The 15193-nt window shown below is 50.5% G+C and overlaps 1 protein-coding gene across 1 annotated transcript in view; it reads right to left on the reverse strand.

The window, feature by feature from the left end:
* The window catches only part of XYLT1 (xylosyltransferase 1), a 312312-nt gene that overhangs the window by 81654 nt on the left and 215465 nt on the right, over nt 1-15193 (reverse strand). Inside the window, exons 4-5 of the mRNA XM_047087107.1 lie at nt 1904-2076; nt 703-905 (exon numbers count right to left, since the gene is read on the reverse strand). Coding sequence (XP_046943063.1) covers nt 703-905; nt 1904-2076 — 376 coding nt within the window. The remainder of the gene's footprint in view (nt 1-702; nt 906-1903; nt 2077-15193) is intronic.

Here is a 15193-nt window from a genome sequence, read left to right on the forward strand (position 1 = left end):
CACTCTGCTTCCCTTTCCAACACCTTGTCCTGCCTCTAATCAAACATGCCAGTGACTCCCAGATTCTAGAATGAACATCATGTCACTGCAGGAATCTCTATGACCTCTTAGCACTGTATCCCTTGCATACTCCGTTCCAGCCGCACTGAGCCCCACTGTGCCCCCCGCCCCCCGTCCCCCCGAGTACACCAGGCGCATTCCCAGCAGCCGCAGTTCCCTCCGCCTAGACCACTTTCCCAGTCAGAGCAACTCACCCCTCCTCCTGTTCTTCTCCATAAGGACTTCCCCAGCCACTCTCATTAAAATCACAACTCTCTCCTGCTGCTACGTTCTGCTTTGTTCTTCTCACATGCCACCGTACTATTTTGTTGTGGTCTCCCCCACTTGAATGGAAGCTCCCTGCAGGTAGGGGTTTTGTGGTCTCTTCTGTGTACCCTTGAACAGAGCTGGGGACACCGTGCCCTCAGTAAATAAACACTAGCTGAATGAGTGAACGAACGCACCCGTGATGCTCAGGTCCGGTGCGGATCCCAGGCCGGAAGACCCCAAGTGTAAGGTCTCCACGGCATCTCATGGAGGCAGAATGCTTCTCCAGCCCGGCGGCCACGTGCCTCTGCCTCTGGTTTCACAGCTCGGACCAAGGAAAGCAAGAGGAAGCCAAGACCTTAGCACAGGCGGGCCTGGGGCCACAGGCCGCCTTACCTGATGGGGTAGTCGGCTGCACTGAGGTTGATGAAGAAGTCCCAGGGCCAGTCGGTCATCTCCAGGAGGTCACGCATGCCCTGCAGGTACGTGGACAGGAGGCTGGCTCCTCCCCAGATGGTGGCCATCCGCCAGGGGGTGACGCGAACGTTGTCATACTGTCTGGCAAACTGGAGCACTTGCCGATGTAGGTAATTAGAGCGCTTTTCCCAGGAGAGAAAAGGGGACAATTCAGCAGCCCAGAAAACACACAGACATGCCCCTTGGGTTCTGTCTGTCCCTTCCCTTCTAGTTGACAGGGCTTCTGAACATACTGGACTTTGCCAAGTAACTGGTTCAGGCCTGCAGGGTCTTTCTATGTAGCTATGTGAAACTTTATTTTTTTTAAAAACTTGTTTTGGGTACTTGAAATGCAGATTCCCTGGCCCCACCTCTGAGCTGATGGTTCACTCTGTGTGGGCTGGTGCCTGGGATGCTGCATTTTAATACAAGACTGAGGCATGTGGTCTGAGGATAATAAGCTAAGAAGTACGACCGTGTCTAAACCTGGTGTGTATGTTGAGGGATGGAACTTCTCCATGACCTTCCCAAAGTCCTGCTGTGACCAAGCATCCCGTTTTTCCTCCTCGACTACTGACATAATCGTGTCAGGTCAGCAGACCAACAGAAACCTCTACCTCAGGCATAAGTCGGCTGCGGGGTTTTTATAAATAAAGTTTTATTGGAACACAGCCGCACATACTCATTTATACATTTCTTATGGCTGCTTTCACGCTACATTGCAGAGCGGAGTTGGTGCAGCAGAGAGTGTAGAGCCCACAGAGCCTAAAATATTTACCATCTGGCCCTTTCTGGGACATGTGTGCCCACCCCTGGGATAGCCCCGCTCACAAAGCGGCAGGCACTGTATCGGGCAGTGGAGCAGTGAGGAAAAAGAGGTAAGAAACACAACGTTTACAGATAAAGCCTAAAGTCACAACTGGGGACTTTGAAACCAACACACACACACACACACACACACACACACACACACACACACTCTGTGCCTCTCTTTTTCTCTCTCCCCCAGACCAAATGCTACAAGGAGAGGCAGCAGATTAGACTATCAGACTTGCCTGAGAGGCAGGGCAGCTTGGAGAGGGGCAGACAGACCGGCCAAGAAAGGCAGCAAGGGGTGGCAAGCGGGGGAGGAGTTCCTCACCTTGTCCACGTGGATGTAGTAGAAATGGTCTTTGTGGTAAATGGCCTTGAACATGCGCTGCAGCTGCCGAGAGGCCCGGCCGTGGACCACCAGGACGAAGGCGATTCTGACTGGGTTGGCCAGCATGTACTCCACCGAATCCTCGTCCCACTGAACGTTCTTGTTGGCTTTGCCTGGGGACAACCCAAGAGACCACAGAGGTGGGTGAGGCCCAGAGGTTCTTTGGTGAGAGACAGGGAGTTTCTCTAATGCTTCAATTGGGGACTATTCGAAAGGCACGGTCATCACATCGGGCCCTGACACCTAATCCAGCTTAACTAAGCTTGTCATGGACACTTACAACGTCCTGGTACAAATGTGGGGGACCGTGAGGTCCACAAAGGCAGGGTTCCAAACCCCAAGAAGCTCTAAAAAAGCTGATGGAGACCTAAGCACATGTATTAATCTATAGAACAAGGTGGGAGGAAATGAGAGGTGTAAGAGTTGTGTCTCTGAACTGCAGGGGAAGGAGGAGGTATTTCTGAGCTGGAAAACACAAGATACACGAGCTGGCTTTGCCTGTCCAGCACCCACTCTTCCTTCTCCTCCTAACAGCACCCTTTTTTGTAAAAATTGTGGTAAGAACAGAAAATATGGTATCTGCCCTCTTACACTTTTAAGATCACAGCCGAGTATTGTTGATTTTAAGCACAATGTCACACAGAACGTCTCTAGAACTAAGTCATCTCCCAAAATGAAAACTTTCTCATACAGGACGTTGGGGGGCATCGTCCCCCTCCTCCATCCTTAGTCTATATGGATGGGGAGGGTGTCCATTATCGGTGACAGGGAAGGTCACAGAGCTTAAGGCCTGGCCAATCAGAACACTGTATCTCTCTGGCAATGAACAGTCCGTACGGTTCAGAGACGGATGTGTGACCCAAAGAAGCTAATTAGCCACGAAGACAGAATTCCAGACTTTTGTCGCAACAAGTACATTAGAGAGGCTCCCCTTCTGCAATACATAAAACTGCAAGACTCTAAGAGCCCATTTATCCCCGCCTGGACAAAGATTTTTTTCTGAGAGAAAAGCCAACACAGAGGAGGCACTGCTGAGTCATGGGATCCTAATGACCCCGCCTGAGTTAGCTCTATCAGTCCTGCTGGAGGTCAGCCACCGTCATCTCTTGGTTTTCTTTGAAAGCCCAGGTGCTAGACCAGAACCACCTGCATCTACGTGGTTCCACATGTCTTTTACCCTAGAAGAGCCTTAAAGATTCCTTTTCTCCTCCTTTCCCTTGCAAACACTCCAAGGGCAGGGCTTCAAGGAGGAACACAGCCTGCTGGGTTAGTTCATTACAATTTTGACTAGAGATCTTCTGCCTTTCTTCTGCCTGACTGCCTTTGGGTCAAACTTGATTTCTTCTGGCTTCTAGGTTTAGGAGACCCAGAACGTTGCAGGTGTCCCAGGATGTCAGCTTGGAAAACAGAGAACCAGGAGCCGTTAGTCTGGAGCTCTGGAGACTGGGAGCCTGCCGCTGTCACTGGAAAGCTGAGCGACTGCCAAATGAACACGGCTCCTTCTATGCTGTTCCAGAAGACAGGATGAAATTAACATGGATGATGTCCAGATCACGTGGCCCAGCCTTTACAGCCTACACGACCTACCTCCTGAGGCCCTCTGCGCCCTGCGTGCCTTACCGTCTACCTTGCTACCTGGCCTTCTTTCTTTTCCTTGAGCCGTTTCATTTTTGCCTCAGGACCTTCTCACTGGCTATTCCTGTTACCTGGAACACCCTCTCCCTAGATCTTTGCATGGCTGTAGCTTGTCATTAGTTCACAGCTCAACAGAAGAACACCTGCAGCCACCAGCCACATTACTCTCTTTCACCTCACCGTATCTCAACTTCTGCGTAGCATTTAATACCATCTGAAATTGTTTATCTGTTTACTTATTGTTTGAACGCTCCACTAGGACATAAGCTCCAAGAGATGAGAGGCTATTTCGGTGTTGTTTATCAATGAACACTCAATGCTATAACAGGATCTGGCACACATCTGGTTCTCGCTGGAAAAAAAAAAAAAAAAGCGATAGGAGGGTACATTTTGGTTTGGTCCATAATAATAACAATATGTTTCACTGAGCGCCGACCAGCCCTTGCCCTTCATTATTTCACTCAATCCTCTTAACAACCCCTGCACGATAGTGCTATTATCCCCATTTTGCAAGTGAGGAAACCGTAGCTTAGAGAGGCCAAGGGATTTGTTTATTCAAGGTCACAATGCTTTAATTATTCAGCTGAGATTCAAACCTGGATCCACTTCCAGAGCCTATGTCCTTAAACACTAATATATACTACGGTACCACACCTAGACTTTGGAAAAGTTTATAACAATTCTGCTTGAGTTGAGGAGAGGACAGGAAACACCAGAGGGGCTCCTGGGTGGCTCAGTCGGGTAAGCGTCAAGCTTTTCATTTTGGCTCAGGTCACGATCCCAGGGTCATGGGATCAAGCCCCGTGTCAGGCTCTGTGCTGACCATGGAGGCTGCTTAAGATTCTCTCTCTCCCTCTGCCTGTTTTCCCTGTTCATGTACACTCTCTCTAAAAGAGAAAATAAAAAACAAAACAACCCCTACTCAATTCTGCTTTTTAATGAAAGAGCCTGTAAATTAGTCACTGCAGCTAGGTAGACATGCATTCAAGGCCTATCATAGGCACTGCAGGAAGGATTCCTATGTTATGTGGGAGGCTGACTCTCGATGGCCAATAAGATCCCACCTTTTCATCCATCCATCCATCGAAATCCAACCACCCATCCAGCAAACCATTCGACAACCCATCCAGCACAGCACTCAACAGCTTATCATCCAGAAAACCAAGCATCCATTCATCCATGCACCCATCCATCCAGCATCCTCAAAGCAAATCACCCATGCCCCCACTCTTCCAACTATCAACTTGGTGATTCATGCCATATTAATTTAGCCTGTACCTCTTTGCCAAATACTGTGCTAGGTACCAGTAAAATAAATTCAGGGAAAAAAATCCTGATCTTTGAGGGGCTCAGCCAGCTGGGGCAAACAGAAGACAACGGTCACTTGTTTTAGGATAGGAGTGTCTTCAGCTTGCCCTCGGAGTGGGGAAGGGGTGAGCGGTCTGCCTGCAGAGCTAGGGGGCACCTTAGGAAGTTCAGCTCAAAGCTTCTGAGCCCATCTTTTTAAGCACTCGTGGTGGATCCCAGCGTCTTTGGCTCCTTGGCTGTTCAGTCAGTAGCTGCGATCCTGGGGATAATTACCATCTTGGCTCTTGTTGCAGACACACTGAGCAGCAACCAGAAAGGGTTATCCTAACCACCCTCTAATCTTCCCTCCGCACCAATCACAAATACTCTGGGCTTTCCTGGTGATTATATGAGAGGGGCATGCCTGGAGGAATCGTGTCCCTTTAGACACTCACACAACTATCCATCCATCCACCCACCCACCCAGCATCCTTAAAACCCCCCACATGCCAGCCCTGGACAACGCCTGAAGTGCTAAGACACGTAGGATGTGAGCCTGTTTTCACAAATGGATTATGAATGGACTAAGGAATGTGAGAATCCAAAGTAAAAAGATGATAACGTGTAAGAAAAGCTTATATTCTCCTTCCCATGACTGCAGCCTAAAGGCAACATACTGATTTTCACCATGCTGGCTGCGACCTGGCCTTCCCCTCCTTGGAGACTATTTAACAAACGGAGGGACGTTTAGAAACAACGGCTACCTGTGCCCCTTTTTACCACCTGGACTTCATCGGGTGGTTTTTCAAAGGCCTAAAGGTGGCCCACGACACCGTATTTTCTAGGAAGTTCACTCTGCAGGGGCTCCTGCTGGTCCTCAGGTAACACTGCTCATCCCTACCCCAAGGTGTCTGGGTAACACTGATCTGGAGCTCCCCACACCTGCAGCTTCCTGGGCCTCTAGGATCAGCCGGTGGTCTCTGGCCGTGGATATCTCTTGCCATGCTGCTGAATGGGTGGGTGAATGAATGAATGGAAGGAAGGAATGCATTCTGGACACGAGCCGCTGCTCCGGTCCAGAGGAGCTGATGTCACTTGAGGGCCTGCTACCCAACAGCCTGTGCCAGACCGGGTTTGTGGGCAACTTACTTGGCTCTGGGGGAATGCAGGGTCAGCCTGTGAGGCTCAGAGAAATCAGCATGTCTCCCCAGGGTCACACACAAGCCCAAATCCAGTCTGCTACCTTTACCTGCCTCCAGGGCATCAGAGGGTAGAGAGACAGAGAGGGTTGGCGTCAGACCCTGTGCAGATCTTTTTTCTTTTAATTAAAAAAAATGTTTTTAGTGTTTATTTTTGAGAGAGAGAGAGAGAGAGAGAGAGAGAGCAGAGAGAGAGAGGGACAGAATCCAAAGCAGGCTCCAGGCTGTGAGCTGTCAGCACAGAGCCTGATGTGGGGCTCGAACCCACAAACTGAAAGATCATGACCCGAGCCAAAGGTGGATGCTTAACTGACTGAGCCACCCAGGAGCCCCCCATGTGCTGGTCTTTAGAGAGATTTGTGCACTGATGTTCAAGAAAACCTTTTGTAACTTCCTTTAGGAGTTTAGAAAGAAGAACACATACACGGACAGACAGACACAGATGTGAATGCTTCCCTTCTGAAGAAAAGGAACCGAGCCCCAGGGAAATCAGGCACTATCACTCCAGCAACAGAGCCTCTGGACTGAAAGCCATCCCCGGGTCAGACAGCTGGTGTGGGGAGCAACCAAGAGAAGAGGGAACAAAAAACCCCAGGTTCCTCTGGAGTCCGGCTATTTTGGGGATGGGGTGGGCAGGAAAGAACTGAAATACCTGAAGAAAGGAGACACACACACACAGGGGAGGATGAAGACAGGGCTGAGGGGCAGAGAGACAGACAGACAGAAATAGACAAAGACAGAGAGACAGATGCAGAGAGGGAGCAGGGATACAGAGGGCCACAATCCCATTGAGAGAAAAATGGAGGGAGACCTGCAGGCAGGAAGACCGCCCCCTTCCTCACACATATGGAGGGAGAAACACACACAGAAGCGCCGAGAAAGCCAGAGACCTACACAGGTATGAACGGAGACAAACCATGTAACCAGATACAGAGAGACAGGAAGAGACAAGGAAAGAGGGAGCCACGATGGAGAAGCCGGGTCCACCGAGCTTCCGCCGCTATCGAGCATCCCTCAGAGCAAAGGCAAACGAACCCCCAGGACGTCAGAGTGCAAAAAGGCCCCAGGTGTGGCCTGCTGCCCCCTCACCTGGTGGCTCTGCCTCTCTCAGGGGCCCGGTGACGGAGGCAGGAGCCGAGGCCCAGAGCCCCACCCAAAGCGGCAGGATGGCTGGCTCCGGAAACACACCCATAACGGGCCCCCATTCCGGCACGTAGTAGGACCTCGATGCATTTCACTGAATAACCAGAGAGGGAACGAGCGAGTTTTGTGCCCACATGGCGGCCGGGTGGGGGTGCGGCTCCCAAGGGCTGAGGTTCACATGATGCCCTTTGCCAGCTGCCAGCCACCAGCTTCCCATTGTTGTCGCACGCCCCTGGCTCCTGTAATGACCTTTCCGGCAAGCAGCTCTGACACGGTGGGGGCCGGCGGGTGGGGGAGCTGGGGAGGACAAGAAGCCACACCGCAGACAGGGTGGAGACGGGCCCTGCGGTGGTCCCCTCCACACCCTGGCCACCACTGCGGGGGCCGCGGTCCTGAAAAGTCTTCTATGCAGTACGTCTTCAACGGACTGTGGTGAGATTCCTAGCACGAGCCGGAAGTGGAGAAACCTTCTCTCCCATGCTGCTGGCGGGAGGTTGGGGGGCAGGGGGCAGGAAGCTGCCACGGCTTGGCCAGCACTGATGTGGCCGCAAGAATTATAATTTTAAACATAGCCCTTGACCCAGTAACTCCGCCCCCAGGAATCTATCTTAATTAAGGTTAGGAGAAGGCAAGCGTGTAAGTCTCTACATACAGAAGGTTCTTTTGTTCATTTATTCATTCACCTGGTGTCTTGAATGTGCCAGGCATAGTTCTTGTCATATTAGTGGACGCAAGAGAGTCCTTCCCTGAATGCTGCTTAGTCTAGCAGGATGGAAAGCCAATAAAAAAAAGTAAGCAAATAGAAAATACAGTTGCAGATAGTGATAAAGGTTATGAAAAAGAGAACAAAGGCGTGTTAAGGGAAGGGGTTTATTTAACCACGGTGGCCGGGGAAGGCTGATGTGGGGATATGCGAACAAACTCTGATTAAGATGAGGGAGTGAGCCATGTTATTATCAGGGATGAGGAGGATTGCTGGCAGCCAGTGTAGCAAGTGCAAAGGTCCTGGGGCCTTGACCTCAATAGTGTTTATAATGGTCCAAAACAGGAATCGCCTAAAAGGTCTTATTAATACATACTGATACAGACTGTTGTCTATAATATATCAAGCAAAAGAGAAGTTCCAGTCTATAACCCCTAACCTTTTTTAAGACATGCTCCCAAATATTAACAGAGGTTCATATGGTGACGTGACAGTTTTCCTCTCTTATTTATACTTTTCTGCATTATCTGCGTTTGGTAAAATGGATCACATTTATCATGAAACATAACAAAGGTGAGGCCTAATCGATAATTCTAATACCAAACTGTTTATTGAGTGCTGCTACGTGTTAAGCAATTTCTATCCATGATTTTTTTTTTTTCTTACTTCTACCCAAACCCCTATGAGGAGAGTCACTGTCCTTCCATTATATGACTGAGGAAGCTGGAGCTCAGACAAGTCCCACTTGGGACGTGGCTGTGCTGGGGATGAAGCAAGTCTGTGATGCCAGAGCCCTATCGTTGCCACTACGCTCGATCAAACTGTCGCCATTACAAAAAGAGGGAAGGCTGCTTCTAGAAGAAGCATGTCAGCTGGCTTTCAGCTGCAGGACAGATAACGACATGTGGCCGGAGCCGTGTGTGTCTCCACAGACTAAGACCCAAATACTGCCCAGCTCCTAAAAAAAAAAAAAAATCAACAAAAAAACCCCCCGATGCATTTCACAATGTAATCAGGTTCCTGTGGCACAAGACAGGAAGTGGAAGGATCAGAGTGATTAGGGACAGCGGGAGAAGCTGACTTCAGACCAAAGTTAACAAGCCATGTTTGCGGGGAAGAATATCAAACCTATTTTTGCGATGCAGGTGTGAAGGCCAAGCAAAGGGAATCACGGAGAGTCCTGCCAGTTTCTATCTGTGCTGCACTCGGCCTGTTGCCCAAACTCTGCGTTTCTCATCACGGTCACGGGTCAGACGAGGACTATGTGATGCTTAGGCTCCAGGGAGGTGGGGAAGATGAAGCGGCTTTTGCAAGGGTCGATGTGTTGGGCAAATATCGTGATGCTGGTAACAACCTTGCAGGAATACTGCCTGGGAGGAAGATACAAGGTGCGGCGCCGAAGGGCATTGCCTCTGGTCGGGCAGACCTTGAACAAGTTACACAAGCTCTCCAAGCCCCAGCTTTGCCGTCTGTAAAACGGGCATGTGATAATCACAGCATCTGCATCACATGAATGTTCGCGTCTGGTACCCGGCACTGCGCCTGTCGCGCAGTAAATGCTCAATAGACAAGAGCGTCCGCGTCGTCAGTGTTCATGTCATGATCTCTACTAGGGTGTTCGTCCACAAGGATCAGCATCAAGCTTGGTTTAACTAATGGGCCCAGTTGCAGGCTCAACCCCGAAGCCTCTCAGGCTCCGAGAGCTGTGCACACGCAGCTTCCAAGCCAATGTCCACAGCCGGAGTCCTCTGCAGTGTGCGCCTCACACCGCGATGAGTAAATGCGGCCAACGGGAGCGACTTACGGCCGCGATCCTTTCGCGGTGAATCCCACTACCAGGTAATGACAGTGTCCACCTGGAACGAACGCTATACGTTCACTCTATCTCCATTAAAAAAATAGTAAAAATAAATACAACCTCCAGGACACCGCTAAAATAAAAAAAATCCCAAACCCAAACCAACCAAACAAAAACCAAATCCAAAAAAGCCACTTGATTGGAACAGTTGCTCCACCAACAAAGCCCTCAATGCTATTTATACTCTGAGAGGGCCTCTCGGGCCTGCGGCAAGAGAAGCAGCTTTCTGACTCGGTTCCAAATAAGAGGGTTGGCTGGGTCGGGAAGGGAGACGCGTGGACACAAGGTTGTGCGCACGTGGCACTCGGGTCAGGAGGTTCCGAGCTGGATCATGACCAGCTTCCTGCTGCCTGGGAGGCTGTGGGCTACACTTCAGCACCGGTGGCCAGCTTTGTCGCTTCCGGTAGAGACTCTGGGAAGACAGAGTTCCTTTCTGATCCTCGGTTCTTCCTCTGTAAAATGGGATGGTTCCTCGGTAGCTCTATTTTTTTTAGCTTTTGAGGAGCACCCATACTGTTGTTCATTCCCATCAGGACGAACGTTGAGGGCGTGATGCTCGGGGAAAGAAGCCCGTCGTGGAAAGGCAAATACGGCACGATCGCCCGCGTGTGAGGTGGCGAGAGTGGCCAACTGCAGAGAATCAGAGTGGGCTGGTGGCTGCCAGAGGCCGGGGCGGGGGGATTACTAGCAATGAGCAGAAAGTTTCAGGCCAGCGAGATGAACAGGCTCTAGGGTCCAGCTGCACAACATTGTACCTTGAGTGACCGGTGCTGGGCACTTGAAGATGTGTTGACAGGATAGATCTCATGTTAAGTGTTCTTACCACAACAGGATAAATAAAGCATGTACATGAAAAATAAAGAGGGATGAGCAATCTGTCCCCGACCCCACGGAGTTGTGCGGTGATTCGTGACTGCGGACAGGACACGGCTTCCAACTGGCGGCAGGCTCACTGCACAGAGGCAGGATTCACATCGCTCGGGGGACAGCCCCTGACGGTGGTAGATTCTTTGTCAGACCTGGGTAGGGGTGCCTTTCCCCACTGGGAGACTTCAATGCGGAATTCTGGTGACCAGTACTTGGGAGATGCCCAGTGCCCAGAAAGAAGTCCTGCTCTCAGTGTGCCTAGAAAGCTGGCCGGGGTGTGAGGGGCAAGTGCACCAAAGGCCCCAAGTCTGGGTCCCAATCCTGCTTCTGCTGTGATCCAGCCATGGGACCCTGGGCAAGTCACTTCCCTTCCTTGACCTCTCTAACCCTTACAAAACAGTAATGATATGTCTAGGTAGACTGAGCACTTACTATGTCCTAAGCACTATCCATGCATGGTGTCATTCTCCCAAGGTCTGAGGAAGCAGGTACCAAGGGGCGCCTGGGTGGCTCAGTCAGTTAAGCATCTGACTTCGACTCAGGTCATGATCTATGGTTCGTGGGTTCGAGGCCTGTGTCGGGCTCTGTGCTGACAGCTCAGAGCCTGGAGCCTGCTTCGGATTCTGGGTCTGCCTCTCCCTCTCTGCCCCTCGTCTGCCTGTTCGTGCTTGGTCTCTCAAAAATAAACATTACAAAAAAATTTTTTTAATTTTTGATAACCCCATCTTACCATGAAGGATTCTGAGGCCAAGGGGGCACTAACTGATGACAAGTCACCTTCTCTGTCGAGTGCCAGGACAAAGACAAACACTCAGGCCTGCCGGGCTCCAAAACCTGTGTGTCAGTCTGCCAGATGAGGGAGACGAAATTTCCATAGTCTGGGATCCTACCCTTACGGAATTAGCACCAGTGCATAGAAAGCTTCCTTCTCTGAAAGTGGGGTTGGCTTCCCTGAGCTGACCTCCTGTCCCGTTCCTTCCTTTCTTCTTTCTTTCCGTTCCTTTCTCCTTCCCTCCCCTTCCCTTCCTTTTTCTCTCTTGCCCTCCCTCCTCTTGTCTCTCTTCAGCTTTATGGAGGTATAAGTGACATAAAATTTTGAAATACATAAAGTGTACATTGTAGTTCTTTGATATACACTGTAAATGGGTCCCCCATCCATCTAGTTAATTAACACATCCATCACCTCACATATTTATCATCTTCTGTGTGAGTGTGTGTGTGTGTGTGTGTGTGTGTGTGTGTGTGTGAACATTTAAGGTCTGCTCTCAGCAAATTTCAATTATACAATACGGTGTTATCAACTGCAGCCACCATGTTTTACATCAGCCCCGCAGAGCTCATTCATCTTAAAACTCAGAGTTTTCACCTTGCACCCACCTTTCCCTATTTCCCCCATCCCTCAGACCCTGCAGCCACTTTTCTACTATTTCTAGGAGCTTGGCTTTTTCCTTTCTTTTCCCTCCGTCCCTCCCTTCCTTCCTAGTTTCCACATGTAAGTGATACCAGGCAGTATCTGTCTTTCTCTGTCCAGCTTATCCCACTTGGCATGATGCCCTCGAGGTCCATCCATGCCATCCCCCACCTCAGGATTCCCTTCTCTGTCATGGTCGCGCGACAGAACCCTGCATAGAGACACCATGTCAGTTCGGTTTTTGATAGCTATCAGTTCCCCACGGGCCACGGCCAGGTTTCACCTTTCCTAGGACGCCATCACCACCCTTCTGCCCTGGCCCAGCACAGAGTGGAGCCCAGCGTGGAGGTCTCAGTGAATGAATGATTTCTGTCCGGTGGATTAAGCCTGGCAGTTTCGCCCAGGTTTGGGGGCCGGGAGGCCGAAGTGGAGGATGCAGGCCTGACTCCACTCATCGGGTGAACTGGCCGAGCGCTGGGTCTCCACTTTTCCTTGAGGCTTTTGGCAACTTGGGGACCCTTGCTGAGCAACCAGGAAAATGCCCAGCTGCCCTCCAGCATGGGAGCTAATTCAATGCCATCAAATTACCACCAGCTGGACTTAGGGAGAAGGAGGGGAGAGGGTCTCACAAGGGGACCATGGAGTCGGGAGGGGAGAGCTGGGAGAACGCCGCTCCAAGGGTAAAGGCGGCCAGGCCAGCACCCTTCAGGGCTCAGGAGCAATGAACCTTTCTCGGCAAAGCCACCCTTGACCCTGCCCCTCTCCCTTCTTTCGAGTCCCCTAAAGGCCCTCCAAGCATCCTGAACTTCCTTTTGGGTCAAACTGTGCCCAAATGTGCATAACGTTTACCATCTTAACCATTCTTAAGCATACCATTCAGGAGCGTTAAGCCCATCCATTCTGTCGTGCAATTGTCACCATCATCTGTCACCAGGACTTTCCATCTTGCACATCTGGAATCCTCATTAAACCACAGCTCCTATGCTCTCTTCCCCCCAAGTCCCAGGCGACCACCGCTCTCTCTGTCTCCATGAATGTGACCGCTCCAGGAGATTTCGCCGAAGTGGAATCGTAGAATAGGTGCTCTTTTGGGTCTGGTTTCTAGCCTGATGTGCCTAGAGGTCATACATGCTGTAGCGGAGGGCAGGATTTCCTTTACTTCTCAAGTTGAGTCATCTTCCATTGTTAAGGACAGACCACATTCTGGTTTATCCTCTCATGGGCAGGTGAACAGCTGGTGTACCTCCACCTTTTGGTTCTTGCGAGTAATGCTGCTGTGGAAATGGGTGCTGAGAGGCCTCTGAGACCTGCCTTCAGTTCTTTTGGGTCTACCCCCAGAAGCGGAATCGATGGATCACACGGACCGGCATCTTTGGCAAGCGAAGGGAGTACCGGCCAGCGCTGAATGCCACTGAATGCCCTTGCGTGGTTCCTGCCTCTTTATGGCAAGCGAGAGCAAGATTTCCACTTACGGCAGTGATGCAAAATTACTCTGAAAATAAAACTGACTTGAGTAAAAATGAGAGTGAGTCTCCTGCCATGAAAACATTATGAGAATAATAGGGCAGGTGGAATGTGGATATGGGAAAATGGTGAAGAGGGCTGAGGGGTGAAGGAAGCTTCAGGAATATTAATTAGGCTCCACAGGCCTGCTTCCCCACCTGGGACGTGCTGAGTTTGTTAAACAAATGAGGGGAGGTGAAGACCAGCTACAGGCTGATGCCCGAGCAGCCCCATCCATACTTCACAGAAGGACTCGCAGGTCCTTCCTACACTCCTGGCCTTCCCAGCCGGCTTCAGGGAACCAGGTTTTGTTCAGGACTTTTCTAGGGGAGGCTCTGAGGGACCATCTTCCCACTAGGGAGACGGAGCCATGGCTGTGCTGACAAACACCATCCTTTCGATTTTCACTCCAATTTGTGGGGCACTTAACATTCATGAGGTTCTTTTACAGGCTTCTACCTCTCATAGAAATGCAGCGCATGGAAATTATCCCCATTCGTGGATAATTGTCCTGGGATCAGAGAGGAGAAGGAGCTTGCTCAAGGTCACAGAGCCAGGAGGTGGAAAAGAGATTAGGGTACAAGTGGATCTGACTTCAGATACCATGTTCCACGTGCAGACTTTGCCTGGCAAGAACCTCAGCATTCCCAGCTTTGCTCAGGATCCCATGGGACCCAAAGGGGTTTCTCAACCTCGGCACAACTGACACTTGGGGCCAGATCCTCGGTTGTGGGAGGTGAGGGTCGTCCTGTGCACTGTAGGATGCACATCTCTGTCACATCTTTGGTCTGTACCCACTCGATGTCAGTAGCACCTTCCCCAAACGTCTCCTTTCATTGACAAATGTCCCCTGGGAAAATGGACACCATCGCTCTCCATGGAAAAGCACTTCTGTGGAAAGGAAGGTCTTAAAATGTGGTCTTTGATCATCAGCATCAGCAATACCTGAGAACCTACTGGAAATGCAAATTTCAGTCCACCCAGAGCTTCCGACTCTGAAACTCTGGGCATGGAGCCCAGCACCTCTGCACTTTATTTGACAAGCCTTCCAGGTGATTCTGGTGCAAGCTAACATTTGAAAAATCACTAGCCTAGGCTAGTGATTTTTTTTTTTTTTGAGTCTATTTTGAGAGAGAGATTGCATGAGCGAGTGAGTGGGGGAGGGACAGAGAGAGGTAGAGAGAAAATCCCAAGCAGGCACAGTAGGCTAGTGATTTTTAACCCTAGGTGCACATTAGAATCACCTGAGCACCTTAATAAAAACAAACCAAACCAAAACAAACGAAATCCATGCTTTGGCTCCGCCCCAAGAAATTCTAATTTAATAACTTTGGTGGGTGACAGTGGTGGCAATTTTTTAAAGCTCCCAGGGGGTCCGATGTGCAGTCAGGGTTGAGAACCACCTTCTGGATACCTTCTTTTCTTTTCAACCACTTTTTACAAAACCACGTGTCTCAAGGTGTAGCTTTATACCCAGATACATCTCCAGACTCCTCCTCAAATCCCCATGGCCTCCTGCTCCGCCAGAGACCGAAGCCTAGCTCACTGTTATCTTTCCTCCCACTCTGAGAAAATGCCTCCCTCCACCCCCGACCAAGCACTCAGGAAATGTTCCTGCTCACTG

This window comes from Lynx rufus, unplaced genomic scaffold (genome assembly GCF_022079265.1).
Source record: "Lynx rufus isolate CCGP_SWC_20201006 ecotype Redwood Valley unplaced genomic scaffold, mLynRuf1.p SCAF_23, whole genome shotgun sequence".
NCBI classification, from domain to species: Eukaryota; Metazoa; Chordata; class Mammalia; order Carnivora; family Felidae; genus Lynx; species Lynx rufus.